Raw genomic sequence first — 18,455 nt, 5'->3', positions numbered from 1 at the left:
GATTGTGGTCTGAAAGTGACCTAGGCGGTATCTGTTTTCTTCATCCTCAATGATAAATCACTGGATGTCCATATCAAGTCGATTCTTCCGGCAGACTGATTGTGGCTCTGAGAAAAAAGTGACTTCTCTGTCCAGTGGGTGTTTAAACCTCCCAAATTATAACCAAATTATAGTCTCCCTTCCTTATGTTCGTTTCTCCTTATTGTCCTATCCATTTGTAGGGAGACCACCCCCATTAGTATCTCCAAGTAGAATTACTTTCTGGTCCATGAATTCAAACATTCTTTCTTCTAATGTTTTATAAAATTCCGACTATCATTTGGCGCATAAATTCCAACTATTACTAATTACTCACTTTGTGTGATACCCAGGGGATGTTTCCATTGATATTCTGGCGCATGTGCGCCTGCATGGATATCCATGCTCAAGTTCAACATGAAAAGCATCTAGACCACCTGGAAACCCACTTTGCCCACAACCCCTCTAAGGAAAGTTATTGTGATGTGTCTTTGACTGGAAATTCTTTAAAAAGAACCAGGCTAGCTGATGTTCACCTGGACTTGCTGTTAAAGAACCCCCACAATGCAGGAATCTTGGTTAAAGCATCCATGACAGATGACCATCGAACCTCTGCTTAAAAACCTCCGAGGAAGGAGAGTCAACAGCCTCTTGTTGGAGTCTCCTCCACTACTGGTTTTCTGAATGTTTAGTCAGAATCTCTTCTCCAGAAACTTGAAGCCATTGGTTCGAGTCCTACCCTCCAGAGCAGGAGAAAACAAGCATGTTTCCTCTTCGCGTGACAGCTCTTAAGATATTTGAAGATGGTTATCATAGCTCCTATCAGTTTCCTCTTTTCCAGGCTAAACATACCCAGCTCCTTCAAGCGCTCCTCATAAGACTTAGTTTCCAGTTGATGATGATGATGATGATGATTAATACCCTGCCCATCTGGCTGAGTTTCCCCAGCCACTCTGGTCGGCTCCCAGCGGAATATTAATAATAAAGCGATAAAACATAATAATAATACAGTCATACTTTGGGTTACAGACGCTTCAGGTTGCGTTTTTTCAGGTTGTGGACCGCCGAAACCCAGAAGTACTGGAACGGGTTACTTACGGGTTTCGGCGGTCGCGCATGTGCAGAAGTGCTAAATCCCGCTTTGTGCATGCGCAGAAGCACCGAATCACAATGTGCGCAGACGCGCCGCTGCAGGTTTCTAACGTGCATCCCGCATGGATCACGTTCGCAACCCAAGCGTCCACTGTAATAATAATAATAATAATAATAATAATAATAATAATATATCCTGCCAATCTGGCTGGGTTTCCAGCACATATAAAAGCATAATAAGGTGCCAGACATTAAAAACTGCCATGTAGTTATTTATCTCCTTGACATCTCATGGGAGGCTGTAGGGTGCCACTACTGAGAAGGCCCACTGCGATGAACAATTGGACCACTTTAACTGTCCAAAGAATCCTAGGAACTGTAGTTTAAGGGCGCTGGGAATTGTAGCTCTGTGATGAACTATAATTCCCAGGATTTTTTTTGCAAGCAGGGAGCCACGACTGTTAAAGTCATGTAAATGTGCTTTCAATGCATGGTGCGGGGCTAGCCTATAAGCCAGGGGTCCCCAACCTGTGACCCATGGGCCACTAGCGGCCCACAGAGGCCATTTAACTGAGCCGCCTGCTCAGTGAGTCTCCACACGCTGCACTAAACCGGCGCAGTGCGGCGCAGAGACTCCAGAAATCGCTTCTGCGCATGTCTGCGGCACTGGAAATCGCTTCTGCGCATGCCCAGATTCCGGAAATCGCTTCTGCGCGTGCCCAGATGCCGGAAATCGCTTCTGCGCATGTCCGCAGCACCAGAAATTGCTTCTGCACATGCCCAGATGCCGGAAATCACTTCTGCGTGTGCTCAGACACCAGAAATCTCTTCCGGGCATGTCTGTGGCGCCAGAAATCGTTTATGTGCATGCCCACGGTGCCAGAAACCGCTTCTGTGCATGTCCGCAGCGCCGGAAATCACTTCTTTGCAGGCGCGATTTTCATGCATCTGGGTGTGCGCAGAAGCGATTTCTGGCGCCGTGGACATGCACAGACACGATTTCTGGTGTCGCACTGCGCCTGTCCGGCCCTCGGAGGATCTCCGCAGGAGTGATCCAGCCCGGGCCCAGTAAGCCTTGCCGACCCCTGCTCTAAGCTGTAACGTAAATATAGCCCTGCAGAGGCAATTTGGCCTCCAAGCGCTACGTCTCTGAGCTGAAGTTTGTGCTGGTTGCGGCAACAGTTGGGGGAAATAAGGACTCATTTCCTGTGCGGCTCTGCACATCCCATAATAGTATCCTGTGGCTATGGCAGCCTGTTACTGCACGCAGAGATAACAGCTGCTGAAAGGAACTTTGAATGCTGCGAGCTATTGTACAAATGGGCTTGAGCGCCGGAGAAACTGTCTAGAAATAAGTTCCGTTAACCAAGTTATACAATTTGTTGCTTTTAATAGGGGGGCGGGAGACGGAGCGGGGGCCCAACTGCTGCGGGGGGAATGACGTCAGTGCAAAAAAAAAAAAAAAGCCCCCCCCCCAACACCTTGACATCACTGTTTTTCAGAACAGGAATGACATAAGTGTAAAGAAACAGAACAATTGTGTCAGGGACTTGTGTGGTGGCGGCTAATTTGCGAAGTTGTTTCAAAACAAGCTTCAGAAACTGTTCTGAGGTTGGGAGCAGAACTGTGGACTTTTTTTCAATTGCTCCTGAAAAAAGCTTTAAAAATAACCAACAGTAATGAATCCCCAAAGCAGAAATTTGTGTACTATCCTTCTTTTTTCTTTTTTTCCATTTTGCGCAATTTCTGTATCAAGTTGTATGGATGCTCTATTAAAACCCACCTGGTTTGTTGCTGATTCTACCTCTGGGGTGAATCCGGAGGCGAAGAATTATTCGCATTTTGCGGCATTCCACGTACCTCTGCGTCCTTCGGACGTCCGATAGCTGAACTCTGCTTCCTTCAGAATTAAAATGGGAGAGATGTGCTTCACTATTGCACTCCTAACAGCCAGATTCAAGGGTGCTGAATTCTTATTATCTCTCCCCAAAAGGAGTGCGACGTGTGCATTTTTACAGTTCTCAACACACCTCCTGATTAGGAGGAGAAAACGTCGTAGCAGCCATTCCTGGGGATATCTCAGTACCTCTGGATGCGAACGGGATTCGTTCCAGAGCCCCGTTCACATCACGAGCAGAACGCAACCCGCGCATGTGTGGGTCACGATTCGCTGCGCATGCGCGTGATGTCATTCTGCGCATGCGCGAGTGGCGAAACCCGGAAGTAACCCATTCCGTTACTTCCAGGTCACTGCAGGACGCAACCTGAAAAGATTTAACCCGAGGTATGACTGTATTTTAATGAACCTTTTAATGAACCTTTTACTGAGGGTGAAAGAGGAGAGTGCAAAATATGGTTTGAAGCTCAACATCAAAGAAACAAAGATCATGGCCACTAGTCCCATCATCTCCTGGCAAATAGAAGGGGAAGAAAGGGAGGCAGTGAGAGATTTTACTTTCTTGGGCTCCATGATCACTGCAGATGGTGACAGCAGTCACAAAATTAAAAGACGCCTGCTTCTTGGGAGAAAGGCAATGACAAACCTAGACAGCATCCTAAAAAGCAGAGACATCACCTTGCCAACAAAGGTCCGTATAGTTAAAGCTATGGTTTTCCCAGTAGTGATGTATGGAAGTGAGAGCTGGACCATAAAGAAGGCTGATCGCCGAAGAATTGATGCTTTTGAAGTATGGTGCTGGAGGAGACTCTTGAGAGTCCCATGGACTGCAAGAAGATCAAACTTCTCCATTCTTAAGGAAATCAGCCCTGAGTGCTCACTGGAAGGACAGATCCTGAAGCTGAGGCTCCAATACTTTGGCCACCTCATGAGAAGAGAAGACTCCCTGGAAAAGACCCTGATGTTGGGAACGATGGAGGGCACAAGGAGAAGGGGACGACAGAGGACGAGATGGTTGGATAGTGTTCTCGAAGATACCAGCATGAGTTTGACCAAACTGTGGGAGGCAGTGGAAGACAGGAGTGCCTGGCGTGCTCTGGTCCAGGGGGTCACGAAGAGTCGGACACGGCTAAACAACTAAACAACAACAAATGACTGTATTTATACCCCACCCATCTGGCTGGGTTTCCCCAGACACTCTGGGTGGCTCCCAAACGAATATTAAAAACACAATACAGCATTAAGCATCAAAAACTTGCCTAAACAGGGCTGCCTTCAGATGTCGTTCATTCATTCAATCCAGGGGTTGTCAACCTTGTCCCTATTGCCCACTAGTGGGCGTTTCAGAATTCTAGGTGGGTGGTAGGGGGTTCTATGGCACAAGACTGGTGGGTGGTAAGGAAATTTTACCATCAAGAAAGATGCATTAGTGGGCGGTAGGTATAAAAAGGTTGACTGCCCCTGATTCAGTCAATCGTTCCACTCCACTATCCTTCTTTCGGTCAAGGAACTGAGGGCAACAGAAATTATTATTTCTTCAACATCATCACTTAATTTATCATCACAACAGCCCTGTGAGGTTGGTCGGGTTAGGCCAGGCATGGTCAAATTTAACCCTCCATATGTTTTGGGACTACAACTCCCTTCATCCCTAGCTAAAAGGACCAGCGGTCAGGGATGATGGGCATTGTAGTCCCAAAACATCTAGAGGGCCAATCGGAACATTGCAATCGAACATTGCAATCGGAAACGGAAGGCTTGAATTACAATGGGGAATGCAAATTAGCAGCACAACAGGAAACACGGGGACACCTACTTCCAATCTTGCAGTGTTTGGGTTCCAAGTTGTTCGTGAACTAAGCTGTTTGAAAACCGAGGTGCCACTGTACCTTTCAGTGCCTCTCCCCAGCTTTTGCTCCCTGTTCTCTCTCACACTGAATTTGCAATGGATGTAAAGTGTCGCGGTCGGGTGCAAGGGAAGCTGTTTCATAGGAATTCCAGCTTAAAACTGCCCTGTTTAACAAGTTGCTGTGTGTCAGAAATTGTCTGCATTGCTTCTTGAACACGGATCCTTTGGGTAGGCTGGAAAATGCCAATTTTTAAACTTCATGGCAGAAACCGGGGTGACAGGGCAAAACTCTCCCCATCTTCTTTCTGAGTGCCGAGGCTTGGATGGTGTGGCTTTGGTAAATGTGCAGCGAAAATCTCAGTTTACTCATCAACCAACCACTGCTGTTTGCCAATAACACATTTACGGACTGAGAGGCAAGAACGCTTCCACATAGGTTGTGAGCCCAGGCATTCCCTCTCAAACACAATTTGCCATACCCTCCAATGTTTCTCTGATGGAAACAGGGGTGTCCGTTGTCGTTACATAGCACGCGCATGTACATCACGATTCACGATATGTCTTCGGGACAGAAACTATGGAACCGGTATCACGATTTCAAACTGCTTTGAGCGATAGCTCGGTCAGTAGAGCATGAGACTCTTAACCTCAGGGTTGTGAGTTTGAATCCCACACTGGGGACTCGGCTACATTGGCAAAGAATAAAGCACTTTATATGCATTGTTTGTGGCACTGTGGGTTAAACCACAGAGCCTAGGACTTGCTGATCAGAAGGTCAGCGGTTCGAATCCCCGCAACGGGGTGAGCTCCCGTTGCTCGGTCTCAGCTCCTGCCAACCTAGCAGTTTGAAAGCACCTCAAAGTGCAAGTAGATAAATAGGTACCGCTCCGGTGGGAAGGTAAACGGCGTTTCTGTGTGCTGCTCTGGTTCACCAGAAGCGGCTTAGTCATGCTGGCCACATGACCCGGAAGCTGTACGCCGGCTCCCTCGGCCAATAAAGCGAGATGAGCGCCGCAACCCCAGAGTCGGCCACAACTGGACCTAATGGTCAGGGGTCCCCTTTACCTTTATGCATTCTAACAGTGCGACACCAGATGGCGCTGTGGAGATCCCTTCTTGCCAACCTGATTTCTTGAAGTTTGCAACGCGTTTAACTGGAACGCTTCTTGGATGTGTCTAGATCCAGCCTGGGCGAAAGATTCCTGCATTGCCGAGGTTTCAACTAGTTGACCCCCCGTGGCCCCTTCCAACTCGACAAGTCTGTGATTCTCCGATATACAGTGATACCTTGTTCCTCAAACGCCTTGGTACTCAAACAACTTGGAACCCAAACACTGCAAACCTGGAAGTAAGTGTTCTGGTTTGCGAACTTTTATCGGAAGCCAAACGTGCTCCGTTTTGAGTGCCACACTTCCGTTTTGAGACTTACGCCGAGTTCTCTCTGTTTTTGCTATTTATTTTGTGTTTTTGTTTTCACGACTGTTTTTTTGTTTTGTGACTTTGTGGAACCCAGTTCAGCTACTGGTTGATCGCTTGTGTGACTGCAGTACACTGTTTACCATTTTCATTTTATGGACCAGTGGTCTCGTTAGATAGTAAAAATCATGTTAAATTGCTGTTTTGGGGGTTGTTTTTATAAGTCTGGAACGGATTAATTCGTTTTGCAGTACTTTCTGTGGGAAAGCGCTCCTTGGTTTTGGAATGCCTTGGTTTTGGAATGGACTTCCGGGACGGATTAAGTTTGAGAACCAAGGTACAGTGGTACCTCTGGTTATGTACTTAATTTGTTCCGGAGGTCCGTTCTTAACCTGAAACTGTTCTTAACCTGAAGCACCGCTTTAGCTAATGGGGCTTCCCGCTGCTGCCATGCCGCCGGAGCACAATTTCTGTTCTCATCCTGAAGCAAAGTTCTTAACCCGAGGTACTATTTCTGGGTTAGTGGAGTCTGTAACCTGAAGCGTAGGTAACCTGAGGTACCACTGTACTACTATATCAATATATCGCCCAGCCCTACTGGGGAGCATGTGCGCCAAATTGGGAGTGACATTTGAGAGCCCAAATTCTGCTACTGCTGACCTATAGCCCTTTCCCAGAGTGAAGTCCCCTGATTCAGGTTCCTCCCCCGGGGTGTCCCAGCAGGGGTGGGGTGCCATCTGGGTCCCCCTTTTCAGGCTGCCCGATCTCTTTTCTCCTTGTTTGCCCTGCTTTTGCGCAGCCTCTGATCTGTCTGCCGCCTCTGATCTCTGTAAAACTGTGACCCTGGAAAAGGCAAAAATAAGAATTAAAAACACCCTGCGCCTCACGGCAGGAAACCGCCACTCTCTCGGCCAGGAGATGAAAAGGCCTGTTTGTTTATGGAGCCGTCCGCCCCATTGATGGGGTGGAGTCAGAGCACAAAGATATTGTGCAGGAGAAGCTCATTTTACTTTCAAAACTGCTGCGTGGAATTATTTGCATGCGTTTTGACTGTTGGGCCTCGCATTGTGCTACCAATCTGATGGAGCCTGGTGGCAGGGAAGGGGGCCTTCAACCTCCCCACACCCCGCCCCATATCCAACGGGTGATTCCTACTTGCACCCAGCTCCGACTCTGCCAGCTCGCACCCTCCTCAACCCAAAAGATGTGTCTCCTTTATTTTGCCGCCTCCGCCTCCAGCTGGATATTGGAAGCACATGTTTGCACCGGGGTCTGTGTTTAATTACTGGTGGAGACAGCAGTCTATGCAGGTCCAAGACGGCTTATTTCGTTTTTTGCATCTTTGGGCTCCCGGGGACCAGAGTGGAGGGATGGCTTGCCGCGTTGGAGGCATGCTTGAAAGGGAATAATTGGGATTTTCCTGCATCCTCTTTCTCTCAGCTGGTTGCCATTTGGAGCAGCTTCTGTCGGTGCTGCTGTCTTCTTCTTCTTCTTCTTCTTCTTCTTCTTCTTCTTCTTCTTCTTCTTCTTCTTCTTCTTCTTCTTCTTCTTGTTTGCTTATTCTTTTTAAAGCCCTAAACGGCCTCGGTCCAGTAGACCTGAAGGAGCGTCTCCACCCCCATTGTTCTGCCCGGACACTGAGGTCCAGAGCTGAGGGCCTTCTGGCGGTTCCCTCGCTGCGAAAAGTGAGGTTACAGGGAACCAGGCAGTTTTCTTTCTCCCAGGTTTTTCCTTTCTCCCCTTTGCCACAACTACTGTATTTTCCGCTCTATAAGACGCACCAGACCATAAGACGCACCTAGTTTTTGGAAGAGGAAAACAAGAAAAAAATATTCTGAATCCCAGAAGCCAGGACAGCCAGCGGGATCGCAGCGCAGCGATCCCACTAGCTGTCCTGGCTTATGGGATAGCCGGGCACAGCCTCTCCCAGGCCGAAGAGCCGCAGACACGCTCCACGCGGCTCTTTAAAGGGAGTGCTGAGCAGAGCCTCCCGCCTGCATTCGCTCCATAAGACGCACACCCCTTTCCCCTTACTTTTTAGGAGGGGGAAAGTGCAGCAGTTGGCTCCAGTTGCAGAGCAGCAAAATTGGCTTGATCTCTGCTCAGCTAGCGATACATGGCGGCAGCCCACACCCAGAAACCAAACCACGTGGTTTTCAGTGGGACTCGAGTGAGCTGGACTCCCCCCGCAAAGCGTGCGAGCAGTTAACTCGACAGACTGTGCGAAGAGAGGAAGCATTCAGAAGACTGAAACTGGATCCAATTGACTTTTCTGGATTCGTCTAGAGCAGAGCTCTAAAAACAGAGGGAGCGGCTCTTTTTCACCCAGAGGAGCCACATTAATTCGGGGGGGCGGGGCGTTGCATGCCAGTGATGGGTGAGGCCTGAGGCCAGAGTAGATGGAGCAATGAATATGACTCTTACCCTTTGTACGGAACGCTGCAGCCGTACAAAACTCGGAGGTTCCTGCTCAATAGGGCGTGTTGAATTTTTCAACTTTCCAGAAATGAGGGGCGCTTAAAAGTTGTAATGCGACCAGGGAATTCGAAAGAGACTTTGGTTAAATGAATATCGTTTGGTTTTGCTTGGTAAGTGAAATGTGCATAAAATTGCACAGAAATCATTAAAAATGATTGCAGTTATAACAGGCACCCCAAGTGCCCCTATTTTCCAGGGACAGTACCAGATTTAAAGAAGCCGTCCCGGTTTCTGATTTGATCCCAAAATGTCCCGCTTTTCCTTAGTCCCTATTTTCATCAGAGAAATGTTGGGAGGATAATGGAGTTATGTGACCCCCGAGGCAAGGAGATAAGTAACTACAACCATTAGAAGACATCTGAAGGCAACCCTGTATAGGGAAGTTTTTTAACTTTTAATTTTTTATTACGTTTTTTATATATGTTGGAAGCCGCCCAGAGTGGCTGGGGCAACCCTGTTAGATGGGTGAGGTGGTATTATTATTATTATTATTATTATTATTATTATTATTATTATTTTAGTGTTGCTGCTGCTGTTGTTGACTAGGGTGTCCCTATTTTCATTGGATAAATGTTGGAGGGTATGTTGTAAGCATACTGACCAAGCTAAATGTTGTGCAGTCACAAAAATAATAAGATTTGAATTCCTTGCACCCAAAAACATATTTCTAAGCCCCCTCACTGGAGAAATTTGCAAAAAACAAGTTCCACATCACGGCTCAAGGACACAGCCCAGCAAAAGCACTCAAGAGCAGGACCGGGGAGAAAAAAAGCCAGAGGGCCAGATAGAGAATTCCAGTGGGCCACACTGCCCCCCCCCACCCTTAAGATCCCCACCCCTTCTCTAAAACGATCCCAGGAGTGTGAGCTTTGGGTGTGTAGGTTCCTTAGGCCACCAGGGAACTGGGATTTCTCCTGCCCTGGCAGTCTGCTTCTGCAAGTAGATTCAAGAATACCTTGGGAATTCATCCTCTGCAACTACAGGCCTCAATCCAGCACCGCAGTTAGGCCTGTTGATGCCCATCAGAATAAATGGGTTTAGGTGTACCTAACTCAGTGGTTGACTTAAGCCATGGGTAGGCAAACTAAGGCCCGGGGGCTGGATCCGGCCCAATTGCCTTCTAAATCCGGCCCGTGGACGGTCCAGGAATCAGCGTGTTTTTACATGAGTAGAATGTGTCCTTTTATTTCAAATGCATCTCTGGGTTATTTGTGGAGCATAGGAATTCAATCTTTTTCTTTCTTTCTTTCAAAATATAGTCCGGCCCCCCACAAGGTCTGAGGGACAGTGAACCGGCCTCCTGCTGAAAAAGTTTGCTGACCCCTGGCTTAGGCTATAAGTGTCCAGTTCTGGCCCTCTGCCTCCTTTGATTTGTGTCCTTCAGTTATCCCACTTCATTAAAGGGCGAGTCACTTGTATTGTATCCAAACTCGAAGCAGCTTTTTCTGGCCCAGTAAGTGAGGCTAGACCTTTTCCGTAACAGAGAGCTAAATCATCATCTCTGCTGCGAAACAGCGGCACGCTGTTCCCAAAAACCCGAAGCAGCTCCAACGAGCTCACGCTGGATAGACTTGCAAAACTATTGCGGGGATCTTTGAGCCAACAGGCCGTGATCTAAGCCATTTTAAAGGTAAAGTGACCCCGACCATTAGGTCCAGTCGTTGCCGACTCTGAGGTTGCAGCGCTCACCTCGCTTTACTGGCCGAGGGAGCCGGCGTACAGCTTCCGGGTCATGTGGCCAGCATGACTAAGCCGCTTCTGGCGAACCAGAGCAGCGCACGGAAACGCCGTTTACCTTCCCGCCGGAGCGGTACCTATTTATCTACTTGTACTTTGAAGTGCTTTCGAACTGCTAGGTTGGCAGGAGGTCATTTTAGGCTGGTGTAAAACAGCGGCTTAGAGACACATTTTGTGCTTACAGGCTCTGGCTGGCGTGCGGAAATGTTTGCATCCCATGCGAGAGCAGATGTTTACTTTCAAGCACAATCCCCATTGCATGTGTGGCTCTTTAATAGAAACCTGCTGCCTCTGCCTCTTGGCTGCTCCCAGCAACGATGTGGAGTTCAGCCGGGAAAAAAACGCCCCAAAGACGCATATGTTTGCATGCTCGCGCAACTTGGAAAACTTCACAAGAGACGGCGCATTGTCGCTCCGTCCAACTGCTGCCGGGCGGCTTTGCCAAGAAGTCTTACGTTCCGAATGCTCAATGGGAACCGGAATGTGGATCTGCCGCCCACCTCTGAGTGGGTAGTGGGATCTATTTATGCAAATAGATGTGCTTCTTTGGCCCTCTCCCCAGCTCCCAGCATGCACTGGGTGTGCTCAAACGCCCAACAATGAGAGGGTCTGTTTAGGATGGGCCGGACAATTGATTTCATTTTTCCAAAATACGGGGCTTTTTGCATAAAACAGGCTTTCTCTCTCAAGGACTTCTCATTTCTCCCCATGGCATCGAGCCATTTGGCTTTAAAAGCCTGCAATGTTCAAGACGTGACTTGGAGCTTGCATGCTTGCACATCGGAATTGGTGGTGGGTGTTAAGACCCTCTCTTTGCAGTTGCAGTCCTGGGCCAAGTATCTGAAACATTTGAACCCGAGCTGTTCCAAGAAAAGCCCCCTTAAATAATCGGGTTTATGCTAAAGCTCTAGCAATAAGCTCATCTTTTGATGGACACCAACTCCCATCCGTCCCAGCCGGCATGGCTAGTGATCGGGGCTGATGGGAGTTGTAGTCCAACACCACCTGGAGTGGGCAGATTCCTTTTTACAGTGGTACCTCAGGTTACATACGCTTCAGGTTACATACACTTCAGGTTACAGACTCCGCTAACCCAGAAATAGTGCTTCAGGTTAAGAACTTTGCTTCAGGATGAGAACAGAAATCGTGCTCCAGCGGCGCAGCAGCAACAGGAGGCCCCATTAGCTAAAGTGGTGCTTCAGGTTAAGAACAGTTTCAGGTTAAGAACGGACCTCTGGAACGAATTAAGTGCTTAACCCGAGGTACCACTGTACAAGGTTATGTAGTGTGCTTCAGAGCCATAGAAAGGGGTGGCGACTAGATCTGGCAACTAGGGGAGTTTTTAATGTTTGATGTTTTATTATGTTTCTTATTTATATGCTGGAAGCTGCCCAGTCAGATGGGCAGAGTAAAAATAATAAAATCATGATCATGTGCAAACAGATGTCATTCAGCACCTGTTCCTCTGTGGCTTTTCCCTGGCTTCGAAACCATGAAATAGTTCTCCTGGTCCAGCCCTCTACCTTATCCAATCCTTGGGTGTTGTAGCGTTTGTGTTTGTGTGTGTGAGAGAAAGAGGGAACGCACTTTGAGACATGCCTTCACTAATTGCGGTCTTTGTTTTCCTCTTGCCATCTCTTCCTCAGGGCTCCGGATTCAAATGGCGATCTCTCAGCCAGTCACCCGAGCAGCACAGGTAAGTTCCTTTGTTCCTTTCCTCTAGAAGAATTTAAGCGGAATCAGCAAATTCTGTTTGCTGGCTTTCTGCTTACTCTTATCTCTCTCTCTCTGTGTATCTCTTAAGTCAGACTAAGCATGTAGCCTTGCGGTATTTGTGATTGCCCCGTGGACTCAACAGAAAGCACATCCGATCACAATGGTGCGTCCAGACGGTTGTCTTCTTCCTTCCCTGCCTCACCGCGCTCTCTAGTTCATTTTTTCCGCTGCGGCTCCTTAATCCCGGATCACAGCTGCTGCCACACGTGCTGCCACCCTCTAGGGTATTCCCAGCTCAGCGGATGGTCTCTGGGGGTGTGAATGGCCTTCGGGGAGGAGCTTTAAGGACAGGGCCTTCATCCCTGCCTCTGAATGAGCTGCTCTTTCAATAGCGACAATGGCTTGACTGATTTCTAAAAGGAGGCGGATCATCTGGGGAGTCTTTGACATTCTCCCCCACCCCTGGGGCGCGCTTGACAGGAACAGGGGTTAATTCCCAAAACATAGGCAAGGCGTTTGGCTTTCCCTGCAGGGTAGTCTTGAGAGTGACATCTGCTTTAATCTGCGGGCGCCTGGTCCTCTGAGGTCCTCTGCGGACGCCTGGGGTTGCTCTGAGCATAGGGCTCTGGGTGGAATTCCGTTCTCTGTCCGTCCCTCTCAGTCCCAAGATAAACTACTCATAATAAGTAGACTCCTGTGTCATCATTTTTAACAGACTCCTGCTTCATCTGAACAATGGGTAGGTAAACTAAGGCCTGGGGGCCGGATCCAGCCCAATCGCCTTCTAAATCCGGACCACAGATGGTCTGGGAATCAGCATGTTTTTACATGAGTAGAATGTGTCCTTTTATTATTATTAATAATAATAATAAAAACAAAAATAATTCCTTCCAGTAGCACCTTAAAGACCAACTAAGTTCTACTAACTTAGTTGGTCTTTAAGGTGCTACTGGAAGGAATTTTTTTTGTTTTGACTATGGCAGACCAACACGGCTACCTATCTGTAATAATAATAATAATAATAATAATAATAATAATAATAATATTTATACCCCACCCATCTGGCTGGGCTTCCCCGGCCACTCTGGGCAGCTTCCAACAAAATATTAAAATACAGTAATGCATCAAACATTAAAAGCTTCCCTAAACAGGGCTGCCTTCAGATGTCTTCTAAAAGTCTGGTAGTTGTTGTTCTCTTTGACATCTGGTGGGAGGGCGTTCCACAGGGCGGGTGCCACTACCGAGAAGGCCCTCTGCCTGGTTCCCTGTAACTTGGCTTCTCACAGTGAGGGAACCGCCAGAAGGCCCTCGGCGCTGGACCTCAGTGTCCGGGTAGAATGATGGGGGTGGAGACGCTCCTTCAGGTATACTGGACCGAGGTCGTTTAGGGCTTTAAAGGTCAGCACCAACACCTTGAATTGTGCTCGGAAACGTACTGGGGACCAATGTAGGTCCCCCTGGGTTATTTGCATCTCTGGGTTATTGTGGGGCCTGCCTGGTGTTTTTACATGAGTAGAATGTGTGCGTTTATTTAAAATGCATCTCTGGGTTATTTGTAGGACATAGGAATTTATTCATTCCCCCCCCCCCAAATATAGTACGGCCCCTCACAAGGTGTGAGGGACAGTGGACCGGCCCCCTGCTGAAAAAGTTTGCTGACCCCTGCAAACTCCCCAAGAGCTCAGTTGGTAGAGCAGGAGACTCTTGATCTCAGGGCTGTGGCTTCGAGTCCCGCTTTTGGGTAAAAAGATCGCTGCAGGGGTTGGACTAGATGACCGCCGTGGTCCCTTCCAGCTCTAAAATCCTGTGGTTCTAAGATCCTGAATGCAGTCCAAACTGCTAGTGACTGTGTTACTGTAGTGCAGGGTGGCCGACCTGTGTCCCCCACCCCCCGCCCCGCCTTCCGTCAAAAGTTTTTGTGGCTCCCAAGATCCACCCCCTCCATTTGTGATTTTAAAAAATGAAATAACTCCTTTTTTAAAAAAACAACAGCTCCTGTGCATCCCCTAATGTGATGCCCAAAGGTTTTGTGGGTCCCTCTAGGTCAGGCATCCCCAAACTCAGCCCTCCAGATGTTTTGGCACTACAATTCCCATCATCCCTTACCACTGGTCCTGTTAGCTAGGGATCATGGGAGTTGTAGTCCCAAAACATCTGGAGGGGCAAATTTGTGGGTGCCTGCTTTAGGTCCTTCCATTCCCGCTCCCCCCCCCCCCAATTCTCTAAAATGTAAACAAATACAGTTTTACTAACTGCTGCTGCAGGTTCCCATTTGGAAGGCAGGCTTGAGAGCTGCATTAATTGGCAGGCCCACTTTGACAGTTTAGTCCTTGGGAAGAAACCCCCCTCTCAAAAGGATTTTCAGCTCTTAGCGATGATTTGTGCCCAGTCTTTGCTACACAGTCTGTGACCCAGGCCAGTCTTCAATTCACGCACCCCACAAAATCGTTTGTTCTTAGCTGTCCTGGAGCAGATTTTGGATGGGGCCGACCAGAAGTTGTGAACTACAGCTTCCATTATTCCTGATTATGGTCCACGCCGGCTGGGACTCATGGGAGTTGGAGTCCAGAACATCTGGAGGGCACCAGGATAGTGAAATCTAAGCAGAAAGCTTACCTTTGTTGGTGATATCACCCTCTTTCCGAAACAGAGCTTGGAGCGCTGTAGCTTGATCCCAGTTCAAAAAATGTAGGGTTGGGCACACCAAAAGTAACCACTTGGAAGGAGACACACACACACACACACACACACACACACACCACAAAACCCCACTCAGTATCCCCTTTCTTTGATTTAGTTAAGTGTTTACCAAATTTGGGTCTCCAGCTGCTCTTTAACTACAATTCCCATCATCCCTGACCACTTGTCTTGCTAGCAAAGGAGCATGGGAGTTGTAGTTGAAAAACAACTGGAAACCCAAGTTTGGGAAACACTGGTTTAGTTGTCTTCTGGCTGGCTTGTTCCCCGATGAGAATTACAGTGTAAGAATCCTTTTGTGTGTGGTACTTTGTGGTCTGGGGTGCATAGTCTGATCTAGCTCGGTTTGGCAATCTGTTCATTAGACGCCTCTCAGGATGAGAGCGTGGTTTGGAAGGCCTCCTTTTCTGTTAACGATTTAGCTGAGTTTTGTTGCCTCAGGGCGGAAGGCTCAGAAGTTAATTAGGAATGTTACACATCAACAAAAGCACCACTTCCTGTTCAAGTTTGGGGGCTGGTGGACATGTGGCAAGTGTAATCGCTACCTAAACCCCTTTGCGATCGTACCTTAAAGCAGAATTCCCCAAGTACCATCATCTGTGACCATCGGTCATTTTGCCTGATGATGCTGACGGGGTTGTAGCCGGACACCCTTTGGGGGGACACAAGTTTGTGGAAGGCTACTTTTAAAGTTCTGGTTCACCAGAAGCGGCTTAGTCCTGCTGGCCACATGACCCAGAAGCTATACGCTGGCTCCCTTGGCCAATAAAGCGAGATGAGCGCCGCAACCCCAGAGTCGTCGGCGGGTGGACCTAATGGTCAGGGGTACCTTTACCTTTAAAGTGTAGAGGTGAGGATATGAAACTGACAGAGTGCTTCCCCTGCCCCTCTTTAACAAAATTTATTCACTTGCCATTTTCAAAATGCTTTTGTGTCACCTTTTAAGTTCTCGTGGAACCAGTGGCGTCGTGAGGGAGGGGTAGTGCACCCCGGGTGCCATGTCTGGGGTGTGTGTGACAAGAACACATCCTGCGGGGGGCTCGCCCCGCCACCCCGGGCACGGCAGCGCAAGCAGCCATCGCGGCCCCATAAGGAGGATCCTCCCGTTTGCGGCTGCAGCTGTGAGCGGAGGATCCTGCCACTGTCCAAACGGCGCTCAGGCGGCATTGGTGGCAAACCACTATGTACAACGCATGCACTGTGTCGCGCGTATGCGCTGTGCGTAGCAGTTTGCCACTAGCTCCGTATGGACGGCAGAGGGATCCCTCTGCTACCGGCAGGAGCCGCTTACGGCGAGCCAGGAAGGGGGCATAGCTGTCAACTTTCAGATTTGAAATTAAGGGATCAGCAGATGGTGACAACAGCCACAAAATTAAAAGACGCCTGCTTCTCGGGAGAAAAGCAATGATAAACCTAGACAGCAACTTAAAAAGCAGAGACATCACCTTGCCGACAAAGGTCCGTATAGTTAAAGCTATGGTTATCCCAGTAGTGATGTATGGAAGTGAAAGCTGGACCATAAAGAAGGCTGATCGCCGAAGAATTGATGCTTTTGAATTATGGTGCTGGAGGAGACTCTTGAGAGTCCCATGGACTGCAAGAAGATCAAACCGATCCATTCTGAAGGAAATTAGCCCTGAGTGGTCACTGGAAGGACAGATCGTGAAGCTGAGGCTCCAATACTTTGGCCACCTCATGAGAAGAGAAGACTCCCTGGAAAAGACCCTGATGTTGGGAAAGATGGAGGGCACAAGGAGAAGGGGACGACAGAGGACGAGATGGTTGGACAGTGTTCTCAAAGCTACCAGCAAGAGTTTGACCAAACTGCGGGAGGCAGTGGAAGACAGGAGTGCCTGGCGTGCTCTGGTCCAGGGGGTCACAAAGAGTCGGACACGGCTAAACGACTAAACAACAAGAAAAGCCTTGGAAAAAAGGGATCAGCAGCCTCCTCTGTCCCAGGGACAGTCTACGGGATATCTAACAATCCGGGATAGCAGCAGGAAACGGTGCTGGAATAAGGGAATTTCCTGTAAAAAAAGGGAAGGTTGACATCTATGGAAGGGGGACGGACGGGAGGCGTGGCTCCCGAGAGGACGAGATGTACAGCTTTGCCAGCACCCCAGCAAAGCGGCATAGCTTCCCCCCCCTTCCCCCAATGGCTCAGGGTACTTGGGAGTCGTGGGGGCGCAGAGGCGTAGGAAGGGGGGCAGATCACCCCAGGTGTCATCGCTGAGGGGGGGGGGGACATTCGGCGCCCGCCCGCGACTCTCAAGCCTACCCCAAGCTGTCGATGTGGAGGGGGGGTGACAAAAAAATTTCCGCACCGGGTACCACCTGGGTTTGCTATGCCTCTGCATGGAACAGCAGCTTTCACATAAGAGGGAGAATGTTGGTTCACAGAAGGTAACTTGCTCAGGCACATGCAGAAGTGTACAGAAACACCTTCCAGTGTGTTTATTTCTGGAGCTGGTTGGGTGCTGATTTAATTTGTTAATGAGGGGGAAAGAAAATTTGAGTAATCAGGTGTAGGCTGACTGGGTCCAGCTGCCTTGGAATAGGCTGAATCCGTCTCGTTAAACCATCTTGTCAGGAGCAGGAAGACTCTTTTGTCTGTTGCACACCTGAGCAAGGAAGATGCTTCAGGGCAAGTCGACGAGGCGGCACGTTGTGTGAAACGAGTGCGTGCAACAAATAGGCTGCCTTTCTGCGTCTGCACATGGTTCAGGAATCCAAGAGCAGCCCAAAGGCTCCATCCTCCTTCCCTTTAAGCCACAGCTAAAATTGTTTTCAAGTTGAGGACGTCTGGTGATCGTCAACCCCTTTCACTTGATCCACAGATCATGGAAGTCAAATACCCTTCTTGGCAGCGTTTTCCAAACTTGGGTCTCCAGCTGTTTTTGGACTACCGTTCCCATCATCCCTGACCACTGGTCTTGCTAGCTAGGGATGATGGGAGTTGTAGTCCAAAAACAGCTGAAGGCCCAAGATTGGGAAACACTGCTTCTTGGTATCACTTCTGAAAGCATCCTAGCCCCTTCATCCAAACATCACAGGGCAGTTTACAACATAAATATGAATAATATTCTCAATTTGGCTCACCAATGGGAAGTCAGCCCAAATGTTATTATTTAATTAGGATTGTATTGATCCTAGTTTTGGCAACTTCTCTGCTGGACCTTGAAAAGGATTGCACGACCTTGACATCTTTTAAAGTCTTTATTCGTGCAGTTTAATAACTATCACCAGTGACTCTCGCTCAGAACGTATTCTGTTAATAGATGTTCAGTTGTACCATGGTTCACGAACGGAATCTGTTCCAGAAGTCCATTCGACTTCCGAAAATGGTCGAAAACCAAGGTGTGGCTTCCGATTGGTTGCAGAAGCTTCCTGCAGCCGATCAGAACCCACGTGGGATGTTCGGGTTCCAAAGAACGTTCGCAAACCGGGACACTCACTTCCGGGTTTGCGGCGTTCGGGAGCCAAAACGTTCAACTCGCAAGGCGTTTGTCAACCAAGGTACGACTGTATTCTCCTGTTACTCTACTCTTGTATTAA

The 18,455-nt window shown here is 48.6% G+C and overlaps 1 protein-coding gene across 1 annotated transcript in view; it reads left to right on the top strand.

Annotated features, from left to right (window-relative positions):
* The window catches only part of TAMALIN (trafficking regulator and scaffold protein tamalin), a 39,657-nt gene that overhangs the window by 8,483 nt on the left and 12,719 nt on the right, over positions 1-18,455 (top strand). Inside the window, exon 2 of the mRNA XM_077923922.1 lies at positions 12,134-12,183. Within this exon, the coding sequence (XP_077780048.1) occupies positions 12,134-12,183 (50 nt within the window). The remainder of the gene's footprint in view (positions 1-12,133; positions 12,184-18,455) is intronic.

Source organism: Podarcis muralis, chromosome 2 (assembly GCF_964188315.1).
Source record: "Podarcis muralis chromosome 2, rPodMur119.hap1.1, whole genome shotgun sequence".
NCBI classification, from domain to species: Eukaryota; Metazoa; Chordata; class Lepidosauria; order Squamata; family Lacertidae; genus Podarcis; species Podarcis muralis.
The sequence above is the reverse complement of the archived record's forward strand: the minus strand, read 5'-3'. Positions and strand labels throughout refer to the sequence as shown.